Source organism: Alosa alosa, chromosome 8 (genome assembly GCF_017589495.1).
Source record: "Alosa alosa isolate M-15738 ecotype Scorff River chromosome 8, AALO_Geno_1.1, whole genome shotgun sequence".
NCBI lineage: Eukaryota > Metazoa > Chordata > Actinopteri > Clupeiformes > Clupeidae > Alosa > Alosa alosa.
In genome coordinates, this window is record NC_063196.1 from 26,831,509 (window position 1) to 26,846,512 (window position 15,004).

At 37.0% G+C, this 15,004-nt stretch overlaps 3 protein-coding genes across 3 annotated transcripts; all 3 read left to right on the forward strand.

Annotated features, from left to right (window-relative positions):
* The first annotated feature begins 3,719 nt into the window (after window positions 1-3,719).
* On the forward strand, window positions 3,720-4,748 carry LOC125298824 (trace amine-associated receptor 1-like). Its single transcript, XM_048249694.1, has 2 exons — window positions 3,720-4,044; window positions 4,117-4,748. Exons 1-2 carry the CDS (start codon window positions 3,720-3,722, stop codon window positions 4,746-4,748), a joined length of 957 nt encoding a protein of 318 aa, XP_048105651.1.
* Window positions 4,749-5,794: 1,046 nt separating this feature from the next.
* Window positions 5,795-6,769, forward strand: LOC125298825 (trace amine-associated receptor 1-like). The gene has a single exon (XM_048249695.1). The coding sequence runs from the start codon at window positions 5,795-5,797 to the stop codon at window positions 6,767-6,769; it is 975 nt and encodes a 324-aa protein (XP_048105652.1).
* Window positions 6,770-10,987: 4,218 nt separating this feature from the next.
* LOC125298826 (trace amine-associated receptor 13c-like) lies at window positions 10,988-12,001 on the forward strand. Its single transcript, XM_048249696.1, has one exon. The coding sequence runs from the start codon at window positions 10,988-10,990 to the stop codon at window positions 11,999-12,001; it is 1,014 nt and encodes a 337-aa protein (XP_048105653.1).
* The last annotated feature ends 3,003 nt before the right edge of the window (window positions 12,002-15,004 follow it).

Here is a 15,004-nt window from a genome sequence, read left to right on the forward strand (position 1 = left end):
AATTTCCCCATAGACTTAACATGGGCTGATGACATCACAATAGAGCCATTAAGCAATTAGAATCCTATGGCAGGTGTTAGGGCCACCTGGGACCAACTGCCAGTCTCGAACTTTAAGCATACAAACTGGCCCTATTAAGGACTACACATCCTGTTCAGCTGCTTCCTCTGCAAAAAAAAACTGTTTCAAAATAAAAGTCCTCACTACAATGTTTTCACTGTTAAACAATTTAACCCTTTAAACTACTGAACTTTTTAACTGTTCAGCCATTGTAACTGTTACTTGTCATCAGCTATGACTCCTACCCACTGTAGCTAGTTAGCTAAGTTAGCTAAGTCACATGGTTAGCATAGTTAGCATGCTAACGTGTTAGCATGCTAACATGTTAGCATCTTTAGTTAGCATTTTAAGCAAAACTGCTAAAAGCGATTAGCTATGTTAGCTAAGTAATGTGGTTAGCATAGTTAGCATGCTAACATCTTAGTTAACATTTTTAGCAAAACTACTTAAAATGATTAGCTAAGTTAGCTAAGTCACATGGTTAGCATGCTGGCATGTTAGCATCTTGGATTAGCATAGTTAACAAAACTGCTAAAAACAATTAGCTAAGTTAGCTAAAGTATTGTGGTTAAGCGTAGTTAAAATGTTAGCATCTTGGTTAGCATGGATTAACATAACTGCTAAAATGATTAGCTATGTTAGCTAAATTAGCGTGGTTAGCATGCTAGCATGTTAACATGCTAGTTAACATTTTTTAGCAAAAACTGCTAAAATGATTAGCTAAATAGCGTGGTTAGCATAGTTTAAATCTTTGGCGATGTTAACATCTTTAGTTAGCATAGTAACTTTGTTAATATTATTATCTTTGGTAACATAGTTAGCATAACTGCTAGCAAACATTAGAGCCATTCCAACTGTCGGTTATCAAGTCAACTATCTACCTAAATAATTTAACCATTTAAAACTATCCACTTATTTAACTGTTCAGTCATTCCAACTATATTACACCTCATCTACCTAGCAACCAATATAGTTTGTTTTTACTCTGTATGATATTTTACATCATATTTTTTGCATTTTCATGCACTGTATTTCCTTCAGGAAATGCTTTTTCTAGTTCTTATTCTTATTCTTCCGCTACGATTTAATGCAGCTTCAACCGTTTAGCAGTAGAAACTTCATTCAAATTATGTTAGGTAGGTCTTACCTTTGGGACATGGGTGCTATGTATTTTTCAGCTTTGTAACTTTTATACTTTTTTAAACTATTAATTAAAAACTAATCAAAAATTTCCCCATTGACTTAACATTATGATTATGACATCACAATGTCGACCATTAAGCAATTAGAATCCTATGGCAGGTGTTAGGGCCACCTGGCCACCTGGACCAACTGCCAGTCTCAGGCTTTAAGCATACAAACTGGCCCTATTAAGACTACACATCCTGTTCAAATGCTTCCTCTGCCAAAACTGTTTCAAAATAAAGTCCTCACTATAATAGTTTTGCTGTTAAACAATTTTAACCCTTTAAACTACTGAACTTTTTTTACTGTTTAGCCATTGTAACTGTTACTTGTCATCAACTATGACTCCTACCCACTGTAGCTAGTTAGCTAAGTTAGCTAAGATCACATGGTTAGCCTAGTTAGCATGCTAGCATGTTAGCATGCTAGTTAGCATTTTTTAGCAAAACTGCTTAAAATGATTAGCTAAAGTTAGCTAATTTTCCACGTGGTTAGCATAGTTAGCATATTAGCATCTTAGTTAGCATTTTTAGCAAAACTGCTTTAAAATGATTAGCTAAGTTAGCTAAGTTACATGTGGTTAGCTTAGTTAGCATGCTAGTTAGCATTTTTTTAGCAAAACTGCTAAAAATGATACTTAAAATGATTAGCTAAGTTAGCTAAGTCACATGGTTAGCCTAGTTAGCATCTTAGCATGTTAACATTTTTAACAAAACTGCTTAAAATGATTAGCTAAAGTTAGCTAAGTCACATGGTTTGCAGTAGTTAGCATGCTAGCATGTGTTAGCATGTTAGTTAGCATTTTTAGCAAAACTGCTAAAATGATTAGCTAAGTTAACTAATTAACATAGTTAGTATGCTAGCATAGTTAGCATGCTAATTAGCATTTTTAACAAAAAACATGGTTAACATTATTATCTTTGATAACATAGTAGCATAACTGCTAGCAAACATTAGGGCCATTAGTGATGTCATAATCTAATGTTAAGTCAATGGGGAAATTTTAGTAGTTTTTAAATAATAGTTTAAAAAGTATAAAAGTTAGAAAGTTGAAAAATACATAGCCAAAGTTACATAAGTAAGACCTACGCAACCTCATGAGACTCCACAAGCGCCAGTTTGAATAAAGTTTCTAAGTTAAACAGTTGAAGCTGTATTAAACGCACAAAAAGTGTTAGAAGAAAAATAAGAAGAACTAGAAAAGCATTTCCTGAAGGAAATACAGTGCATGAAAATGCAAAAATATGATGTAAAATATCATACAGAGTAAAAACAAACTATATTGGTTGCTAAGTAGATGAGGTTTAATATAGTTGGAATGACTGAACAGTTAAATAGGTGGATACTTTAAATGGTTAAATTATTTAGGTAGATAGTTGACGATAACTGACAGTTGGAATGCCTCTAATGTTTGCTAGCAGTTATGCCTACAATTGTGAAAACCAATTTACAAGTTACAAATATGATTTTTTTATTTGTGGATGTCAAAACACGAATGCAAGTCAAGAAATATTTGTGGATGTCGCCATCTACTGGATTGCGATTTCTGTGTGCCGGTGAATTAAAGTAGGCCTATTTACGTGTGGATTTGTGTGACTTTCATGTGAAGAACGTCTCAAAAACACGTAACTTTGGAAAGCGAAGAATGCGTGTGTTGGTGATCCACAAATGCAGAATCACATTTCACAAATGAAATTTTCGGTTTTACAAATGACATTTTATTTACAAATGCACATCTATATTTGTAAAAATCAATATACGAGTTACAAATATGATTTTTTTATTTGTAGATATCAAAACACACATGCAAATCAAGAAATATTTGTGGATCCCCCTCTGCGCATATACAAATATTATTGAGACAAATTTAGCTCCATAGATCCTGGTCAATGTCCCAATCACGACAGTAAAACAGAGGTGACAGTTACACGGATTTGCAAGTTTGAAGGCGGAGTCTGTCCGGAGTCTACTGCTATCTGGGAGGGCACAGACAGTGCTGGGCAAAAGTGTGAAACCGCTCTGGGCAATAGCCCCAGGATGGAAAAGATAAATATGAGTCTTTATCACTTGGAGTTGTCAAAGTTCTGACTGTGGTAAGAGACAATCTGTTTATTTTCTTGTATTTTATTATAACCCAATAATTAATTTTGATATAGAAGTTAATTGACTGAAATTTAAATTGAGTTCTTATCTGTAATTGACTTCTTATCTGGTATTTAAGATGGGTATTGTCCAACTACTACATTTCCAGTGCACTGGGAAAAATATTTGTGATATTTGGTTGCTCTTGTGTTACAATGTATTATAATTGCTGTTTTTGAGAATGTATCATTGATGTAGCAATAGTACTAAATGTGCTGTGAAGTACTTGTGTATCATGTATGGCATCCCTTCACTGTATGGCACATGGTTAATAGTGCGGTTTTGAATGTTTTACTTTCTTTTTTACATTCTTTTTTATTTGATCAGGTAAGATGGCAGGAAAGAACCAAACCTATCCTGACAACAGAGGTGCAGTTCCTCTGTGCTATGAATCTGTGAATGGCTCCTGTCCTAAGTTCATCTATCCAGTGGTGATTCGTGTGCCCCTGTACATCTTCTTTGGGACCACAGTTCTGCTAACGGTGATTGGTAACTTACTGGTGGTCATTACTGTGGTCCATTTCAAACAGCTCCGCTCTCCAACCAATTATCTCATCGTGTCGTTGGCTATGGCCGACCTGCTTGTGGGTGCCTTTCTGATGCCACCTTCCATAGTGCGCTCTGTAGAAAATTGCTGGTATTTGGGTAACTTTTATTGCAAGGTTCACTCGAGCATTGATGTGATGCTTTGCAATGCATCCATTTTGAATCTATCTTTCATTGCTGTTGACAGATATTACGCTATTTGCCACCCACTCCGCTACCAAACCACCATAACTCCCTCCGTGACCATGGCCATGATCTTTATCAGCTGGAGTGTCCCTGGCCTTGTTGGATTTGGGATGATTTTCCTTGAGCTCAACATTTTGGGCTATGAGGAGTTTTACTATAACAACTTCTACTGTGAAGGAGCTTGCATTTTGTTTCAGGGCGGACTGTCTGGGGCTTTATCTTCTATTCTTTCATTTTACATTCCAGGAGTCATAATGCTCTCCATATATGCAAAACTTTACAGCATTGCACAGAAACAAGCTCGGTCAATTCAAGACAAGCACAATACGAATGGGACCTCTGCCTCCAAAATGGAGAGAAAGGCCACCAGAACACTCGCCATTATCATGGGTGTATTTTTGTCCCTCTGGCTGCCATTTTTTATTTGTAACATAATTGATCCATTTATTGGTTATTCCATTCCACCTTTGGTATTTGACATGGTTATGTGGATCGCCTATTTCAATTCAACCTGTAACCCGATTGTATATGCACTGTTTTACAGCTGGTTTAGAAAGGCATTCAAAATGATCTTGTTTGGTAAAATCTTTGGGCAAAATTCATCAAGTGTAAATTTGTTCCGAGAGTGATGTTATTTTGATGTCATTGTATTCTCATTAGCATAAATGAACTACTTGTTGAATTATGTGAAAGATGTGAATAAGAAGTATATAAACACCACTGCCAATGGCAGCAATCATTATTTTTCCAGCAGTCATTATTGGGGAGGAGAAAAATAGTTGTGTGTCTTTCAGTTGAAACTCATTATAAATTTGAGCGGCCATGTCCAGTGATGGGACGGTGGTAGCGTAGTGGTTAAGGATAGCATGCAGTAAGTAGCCAGAAAAGTTGTGGGTTCAATTCCGGGCTTCCACCATTGTACCCTTGAGCAAGGCACTTAACCCCGAGTTGCTCCAGGAACATTGACCCTTGTAATATAATTGACAAATGTAAGTTGCTTTGGATAAAAAGCATCGGCCAACTGTAATGGGCATTTTTGATGCTTCTCTCATGAAGAAAATGTCGCACTCTCTCATGTCTCCCTTTATTGTGCAATAATTTGTATTCTACAGAGATACCACTATGCCTATATAACTCACTAATTGTAAAGAAACTGTATAAATCGTGTACTTGCATGTTTCATTAATTATGCAATGGAGAGGTGAAGTCATTCAGAACATCATGATGTTTGATTGGTCTAAATTTGTAGCCTGGATGCCAGCCGAACTTAGCCCCGCCCATCTTAGTAATAGGCTACTAAATTTGAGCCTTTGAGTAGCCTACAGAGTTTTGAATTTGCCATAGTATAAATGTGAACCCTAGGAGGGAGCACACTGACACTTCTAAACCTCTACCCACTGCTCTCAAAGGAAGGTTCAGGAAGACCGACTTATCACTATCAAAAAGGTAAGATAAGTAAGCTTGTGATGAGTAATGATTCAAAAAAATTGAATTAATAGAAATTACTTTAATATTTCTTTGAGTCCTATCCTAAATCAAATAAGCGACAAAGTGATTAAATGTTTTACTTTTTAAAGGGGGGAACTGTCCTGCTTTTATACTGTCAAAATCCTGCTGAATTGAAATACTAAAAAAAAAAAAAAAAAACAATTTCTTTCCGAACAGGTTTACGAAAATGAACATCTCTGTAGTTCCAAGTGTGCAGTTCTGCTATGAAGGACTGAACGGCTCCTGCACCCGGTCCACCTACCCTTTATCCCTCCGCATCCCACTGTATTGTCTTCTCACCTCCACAATCATCGTCACAGTGGGGGGAAATTTGCTTGTAATGATTACTATTGTTCATTTTGTACAGTTGCAAACTCCCGCCAACTACCTTGTTTTCTCCATGTCTGTGGCTGACCTGCTGTTGAGTATAACTGTAATGCCTCCGAACATGATTGAATATTTGGAAAACTGCTGGTACTTTGGCGACTTTTTGTGTACAGTTTATGCCTGTGTTGACATCACTCTTTGCTGTGCCTCAGTTTTGCATCTGACCTGTATTTCTATCGACCGTTTCTATGCGGTCAGTAAGCCCCTACAGTACCACAACAGAATGTCAACATATGTGGCGTTCACTATGATCTCTGTCAGCTGGATTATATCTGCCATCTTTGGGTCTGCAGTAGCATTTTTCCCTGGTCATAGGGGACACGCTACTGAAAGCGTTTATTTTGACTGCATAGGAGGATGCTTGGCCTTACATGAAAAAGAAATAGGTATCTCATACTTTTTTGTGTTCTATTTCATCCCATTAACTGTCATGTCAAGCATTTACCTCAGGATTTTAGTCATTGCAATAAGACAAACTAACATCATCCATAAGACCAACAGACAAGTCAGAATCGGCAAACACAATGTGACTAAAATAGATTATAGGGCCACAAAGACTCTTGGAATTGTCATTGGTGTTTTCATGTTGTGTTGGACTCCATTTTTTATATGCAATATCATAGATCCAATAGTAGGGCATTCCATACCTGCACTTTTATATTATATTTTAATGTGGCTTGCCTACTTAAACTCTATGTTTAATCCCATAATTTATGCCTTCTCCCATACTTGGTTTAGAAAATATTTTCAAATCCTACTAAAAGGTCTTTTATAAAATGGGTACATTTTATCAATGTGTTATTCTATGACTGAAATGATTTGGTTACATACATTAAAAATGTTTAAATCTGCTTGTAATGATTACTATTGTTAACTGTGTACAGTTGCAAACACCCACCAACTACCAAACAAAAATGAACAAATGTGATTTAGAATCTAGTCAGCTGATTCTCTGTAAACATAGCTTTTAGTAATAAATACGTATTCACTGTTGTTGTTGGTGTTTGTTTACCTTTATTTAACCAGAGAAAAAGAACACATTGAGATTGTTATATCTTTTTCAAGTGGGCCCTAGCCAAGAATTGTCATTTCATGAGATTGACAGGGTCTATATGCTGACCTCCAGTGAGAATCTGAACAAAAATGAAAAGTCCATTGGCTTTTAATTGTTTCAACAGTGTATATCAGTACCAACATCATCTAGCTCACAATTTGTTAATGAAAACTAATGCCAACATGATGGACGATCCAACATTATGCCCATTACAGGCTAGGAATATGAGTGGTGTAGCCTACATAGGCTAAAGTAGAGTGAACACACCATAGATATTTATCATAGATATATAAGTTGTACTTGGAAATCTGTATTCTCGAATGTTCTAATTTGTTCTCGTTGATTTCCACCATCTTCTGAAAGAGGACTTTTGAAATAGACACCCACCAGATATTCACATTGTGTTGAGACCAGTCCTGGAGTGCATAACCACCCAAAAGTTGTGCCTTTTAGATGAGGTCAGTTTTACTTGCCTTTTTCACAATTTACATTAGTGTTTCTGTTGCCCCTACAAAAGGCACACCAGTAAGCGAGACAAAAATATGTTCCCTTTATTCTATTTAATGATAGTGTTATCATCTCCCTTTGCAAATTCATTGTTTTGGGACACTACAAGACCCAAGTGTCCCCAAAATCCAAAACCCAAAACCCAAAATCATTTGACAGAGTATAATGAACAGGAATCGTTTGATCTCATCTCAATTGATGTCATGTCTTAGTATCATAACTACACAAGGAAACTGCAGCAGTGAACAAAGACAAATAAGATGAGTCTTTGTGTCAGCTTAACAGCATGACCTCTGTACAACGCTTCAACAAGGTCATCAGATTTAATCAAAACAGCCATGCTATACTGACACAGTTGGTAATTGAGCCATAGAGAGCTATTACATCATTTAGAGAGTTTGTGTTTACCAACACCTTTAATTGGCAGGGACACACATACAGTACAACATACAGTAGTTCATTCCCAATTAGCCTATACATGCGAAAAAGTGAAACCTCTCCCAAGACCAATTAGCACAGACACTAGGGATGTCTGTGGATCCACAAGGTTACTGCTCTTGCTGGCTACTGTTTCCCGGATGAGTGACCACCTTGAATTATTATTGAAAGTGAGTATTCAGAGAGACATTTTGGAAGTATTAAAGTACAGGATAACACAGATATTACAGGCCTATTCTCCAAAAGCATGTGGCCATAGGTTTATAAAAATACATTAGATTTCACACTCATCTCACATTATACCGTAGTAATAATAATTGTACTTTAACATGCTTTACTGTTATAGAGTTCATAACATCATACAGGAACCATGAGGAAGACCCTTTGGTGCCACAGCCATGTGTTGTTTTATAAGCAGCTGAGTATTACAGCATACTCAGCTGTGAAAGTCACGTGGGCAGCCACCTGCGGCCTTAAGGCCAACGGCCACTGGCAGCATCTGACGTACGTGAAATGACGCCAACGTTTAGAGCTCCATTACTTTTAATAGAACAAAGCCCACTGGCGGCCTCTGGTGCGTGCCAACGCCAAAGTTGGAAAATTGTTCTATCTCTTGAGCGTCAAATCCATTCGTTCGAATGTCGTCGCCAGTGGGCCTTGGCTTTTATATAACAAGAGGCTAAACCTAACTTATATTTTCACAATGGCCACACTTCAGCATAAACATCCTCCACCACTGCTTACCGTAATTACATATGTATTTCTATACATTTCCCTACTGTGGCAATTAGCAAAGGCCTATTTTTGGGACTAATGGGTTTGAGCTCTTGGAGGGTTTTATTTTAGATGCACGGTTGGGTTGGGAGGGGCACACACAATGACAGAGACATTCACTAGACAGAAGGTCGAGAAGTCAAAAGAGAGTCAAACATAGGCCTAATAGTGTTAAAGTTAAAACAAAATATTGGAAATGAGAATAATTTTACAGTGGGGAATAAATCAATCAGTATAATTACATCAATGACGTTTTCTGCACCTGGATTTAATTGAGTGAGTATGTCGATAGGGTTTAAGTTATTTGTAGTGGTAAGGCCTTTTGTACTGCCTCTTCATAAGGCTATAGCAAGCCACTTGCTTTGCAGTATACCAGGGCTCTACACTAACATTTTTTTTCAGGAGCACTTGTGCTACCCAAGTTAAAAAATCTAGGAGCACAGACAAAAATTTGGGCGCACAGTCAGTTCTGTACTTAACTTACACATAATCTAACATTATACTGCAGCTAACAGTTAAACATGCCAGTGCACCAATTGCGAATATTAAGAATGACTGACAACATTTAGGCTACAGGAAACAGGATTTTAAAGATCAGTGCCTACTTTATTTTCAGTCTATTCTATTTTCCTACATTTTGTTAATGTAAAATAATATAATACATTGCCATATTTGCATTTAGCCTATATCAAGTATCCTGCCAAATGTAGGCTAATTTATTTATTTGTGAATCCATCTATAGCTAATCCAAATATGCCCATGGTGACCTATCTGACTGCATACTGCCTAATACTACTACTAAAACAGTCCATTTACTCTTCCACAAAACCCAACATAGGCTAATCAAGGATATATGTTTTATACTTTTAGTTTTTATTTGAAATATCTGCATTGATGGGGGCAGTAGGCAAACGTTAGGCCTACTTTCGTTTTGCACTTCAGCTTGTATTCGGTGTAAACAAACAAGCATGCGTGGAAGCCTGGAGTTGTGAGTAGCGTTCTACCTTTGAATAAAATGTCCGAGTATTACGGAAGGCTACTTTTGTGCTGGTTAGCTACAGCTATGTTTTGCATATTGCAGCCAATACGTCAACTAGGCTAAAAGGCATGCTCCTTCTCTCACTGCATTCTCAGAATATCATCCTGTTCCTCCTATATCCAATGAATTCGGTGGATAGAAGAACTAATTTCTTCAATCTTTGCATCTTGGCTGGCTAGTCTAACTTTCCGCTTTTTCCTGCGCGCTCTTGGATTTGATAGAAGCGACTACTAGCGAGTCACAACGCGAAACTGCTAACGTTGATGGGAGGTGTAGTTTGTATGCTGCGACGTGATTCTATGGTTTGCACCAGTAATGTTTCTCGATGTTGCTGTGTATTTTGTAGACAAACATTGACATGGTTAGAAGTCATTCGCACCAGTGCGCCTAAATATTTTTTTGCACTCGCACGGCATCATTTTTACTCGCATGTGCGAGTGAAATGGGCGCACTGTAGAGCCCTGTATACTCTCATTCATTTGGCGTCACTATATGATTGTTAAATTCAACGTCGCCTGTTTGTTTCACTGCTATAATGTCTACAATGTCATAAAACACATAGGTTTCCTTATCCTAAAACCAGTTTCACGTTCATAAACTCTGAGTCTTCAGATTTGGTTAAAATCTACACACCCAAGGCTACTTAAAAATGTAAGGTTCATTTATCAAATGTTATTTTGTTAAGTATTAAAAAACATTGTTGTTTTAGAATTTTCGAAAGAGTAGTTGGTGCTTTTACGATACAATAGAACAGTTCTGCAATGTGAACTTGACATGTTTTTGTAATAAATAAAATCCTATTAATTTGTGTGTGTGTGTGTGTGGGGGGGTGTCTAAAAAGATGACCACTGTTCATCTAAAATCAGTAGATGATAATGTAATCATCTAATCTCTAATCTAATCTCAAAATTAATTTCCAATTTCTCCCATTTGAGTTTTTAATTTCATTTTCAAATAATTTACCAGCTGTTTAAAATATGTCCTCCTAATATCATACTATTGCTTCAGACATACACTTCTGCATGCTTAAAGATAGTTGGCTAAAACAGAAGAACTGAAGAAGCCCCCTGGGAGCCTCCAACAAAGGACAGGGAAACGAAACATATAAAAGCAAGAGAGACATAGACTCTGGTAAATTACCACAGTGTGTCTCTTGCTTCCGTGACAGAAGACAATTGAAGATGGACATGAAGATTTCTTCTGTTCAATATTGCTATCCATTATTTAATGGCTCTTGCCTGAAAGGCAGTTACAATCAGGCAACGCAAGTAGTTTTATACATTATGTTTTGGACCAGCATGGTGTTTACTGTTCTGGGCAACCTGGTTGTTATTATCTCCATAGTGCATTTCAAACAGCTGCACACGCCGACAAACTTGCTTGTGATGTCCCTGGCCTTTGCAGACCTACTGCTGGGTTTGACTGTGATGCCGTTCAGTATAGTCAAATTTGTGGATGGGTGCTGGTACTATGGTGATGCGTTCTGTTTACTGCATTCCAGCTTTGACATGTTCCTGACCTCTGTCTCGATTTTCCACCTGATATCCATAGCCATTGATCGACACCAGGCTCTCTGTTACCCTCTTCTGTATCCTACAAGAATAACAATACCTGTAGCTTGGCTCATGATAGCTGTAAGTTGGGGCATTGCTGCTGCTTACTCCTTCAGTCTCCTCTATTCCAGGGCAAATGTTAAAGGGCTTGATGACTTCCTGAAGTCCATTTACTGTATAGGTAGTTGTAACCTTCTGTTCAATGCACTGTGGGGGGCACTGGATACCTTGATAGCTTTTTTCTTACCCTGCTTTATTATGGTAGGTTTGTATGCAAAGATATTCTCGGTCGCCAAAGATCACATAAAAAAGATTGAAGATGTCAACCGAGGCCTTAATCCGAATAATGAACATGTTTCCAAAACAGAACGGAAAGCTGCAAAAACTCTTGGGATTGTTGTTGGTGCTTTTATTTTTTGCTGGATGCCATTCTTTGTCAATTCTATTGTTGATCCTTACACAAATTTTTCTACCCCAGCTATTCTTTTTGAGATTTTTACCTGGCTTGGTTATTTTAATTCTACTTTAAATCCAATTATATACGGGCTCTTCTACCCATGGTTCAGGAAATCTCTTTATTTAATTGTGACCCTTAAGATATTTAACACACACTCATCTGACATGAACATATTAACTTCATAGAGCTGCATTTCAGGTTCAGTTGAATTAAGACTCAATATATCCTGTACTTTTTGAAATACTGAATGTACTGTATGTGCCTTTTTTCGGTTGTTCTTATACCTTATTTTATTGTATAATCCTGTCACAGTATTTCAACAGCCAGCGTATTGCATGTCAAGACAGATGAATGTACTGTACAGCCTTTTCTATTGCACTTACCTTACATATTACCTATCAGGGTGTTCAACATTAAATAACAATCTCACAATGTTTGTAACTTTACAGAAATCTCAATCAACGTGTCCTTAAGAACACATACTTTTAGCTATACACACCAATTGATATACCATTGGTAAAAACTCATGAAATGTGGCACACACATCAAGAGGTACCATGAACACTGCAAAAACTGCTTATCTAACACAATCTAACCAAGTGTTATTAATCTTATATCAAGATAAAAAAAACTAGTTGGTATTGTTTTCAGTATAAAGAGACTTACCTAGCGCTTTCTCATGAAATCATTTGACTTAAGAAAAGTTTGACTTATTTTAAGACATCTCATCCTGAAAACAAGCAAATTTGTCTGCCAGTGCGTTAAGCAAATTTGTCTGCCAGTGCGTTGAGTAAATTTGTCTTGATAAGACTCCTTAAAATAAGTCAAGGTCTTCTTAAATTAAGTCAAAATGATCTTTCGGGAGAGCACTAGGTAAGTCTTTTCATACCAAAAACAATACCAAATAGATTCTTTGATCTTAATAAAAGATTATTAACACTTGGTTAGATTTCATTTTTTGCAGTGAATACACAGGGGAAAAGCCTTGACACTGGGCTTGGCCCAGGAATTCCATAGCGCCCCCATATGGCACTGTGACTTGTGGTTGGCATATAGTTTTAGATACACACACCAAATTTGGTGGGTGCATATAACTCCCCAAAACAATCAACTTTTGTATTAACATGCCATTAGCCACGCCCACAGGAAGTGAGGTGATTGGGATTTTGTGCGTTGTGGACATGACCAATTTTAATGTACTCCTCCTAGACGGTTATTCCAATTCATGTGAAAGTCGGTATACATGATGCCAATATGCTTCTGATTCTAAATTATGAAGCTTTTTTTGATATGTTGTAATTTGACAAAATGGCGAAACTATGAATTTTAATACCCTTCCACATAAACAATAAATGTGTCTTAATTCACCATGCATGGCTTGAAATGTTTTAAATTTCACAGGTTATTGAATACCATGGTAATGAAAATATTCACAAGCCCATAATCCATATTTGGCATAGCGCCACCCACTGACAACAAAAAGAATGACAAGAACACTGATGCCACATGATAGATTTGAACGTACTCCTCCTAGACGGTTTGTCAGATTCATGTGTAATTTGGCAAATATGATGGCAAGATGACGCTGACTTCAAATGGCAAAGGGATTTTTGATATGTTGTAATATGTTATGATTATAATATCTTGCACATAAACAGGAAATGTGTCATAAAGTCAAAGTGCATTGAATGAATGGTCTGAAACTTCTCACATTAATAGATATTATAATTGTGATGATATCCAGACACCCAATGGGCCTGCCTGGCATAGCGCCACCACCTGGCCAAGCAGGAAATGTGCCAGAAATGGACAATGCCTTAACTGATTAATCTGACACTTTATAAAATATTGGATATTATTGTGATGATATTCACATGTGTAATTCACATGCCTAGCATAGCGCCACCATCTGGCCAAGCAGGAAATGTGCCAGAAATGTTCTATGCTTTGAATTAATGGTCTGAAACTAATAAGATAATTTAATAAGTTAATAGATATTATGATTATGATGATATCCAGACACCCAATGGGCCTGCCTGGTATAGCGCTACCACTTGGCCAAGCAGGAACATGTGCCAGAAATTGGCAATGCCTTTATTGATTGATCTGAAACTTTACAAAGTATTGGATATCATTATTGTGATGACATTCACATGTGGAATTCACATGCCAAGCATAGTGCCACCATCTGGCCAATCAGGAAATGTGACAAAAATTTTCAATGCTTTGACTGATTGATCTGAAATTTTACACAAAATTAGATATCATGATGATGATATTCATATATCTTATTAACATGCCTTGTATAGCGCCACCAATTGGCAAGAGAAGGAATGTGTTTTTTCCACGTCTGTTGGATATCACAATCAGATGCATCAGATTAGGTGTATGACATCCATACACCCAATATGCCTGTCTGGCATAGCGCCACCAGCTGGCCAAAGTCAAAATAGTTTTTGGAATTTATTTTCAAAAATGTAATTAAATATCATTATTTTGATATTCACATGTGTAATTTCCATGCATAACATAGCCAACCAAAAAGTGCATCAGATATGTTCTTTACTTAAAATGAATGGTCTGAAATTTCTCAGGTTAATATATATTATGATTAAGATGACACCCAATGGGCCTGCCTTGCATTGCGCCCCCACCTGGCTAAGCAAGTATATGTGCCAGAAAATAATAAACAAAAACAAATAGCACACGCATCAAATATGTACATTTCACAAACGCACCACGTCGGTGCTTTGTTGGATTCCGAAATTTCCTTTGCATTCCTGATTGATGACTGAATTAAGTTAATAATATTACTGATCATTTGGACTTGAACCAGAGTAATATCTCCATACAACATATGAGTAAATCATTTAGGTTTTTTATACCTGGCGCAGAATGTAGGCCTAGGTTTTTCATACCTCGGTTACGGTTTGTGTTCATGTGAATAAGCCAAATCGATGAGTTCTAGCTAATTTTTTACTGTCTAGTTTCAAATAAACGTTTCACACTGGATCCTGGTTGTTTTCAACTCACCTGTAGTAAATGTCTGTAAAATCTCTGTAAAATAAAAACTACAAATGCTTGTCGTTTGTGGTACCAACACCATATTCCTACTATTATTATGACCGCCGCTAGCGAAGCTACTGGAAGAAACTGGAATCCATGCATTTCCACTGAATTATTTTTGG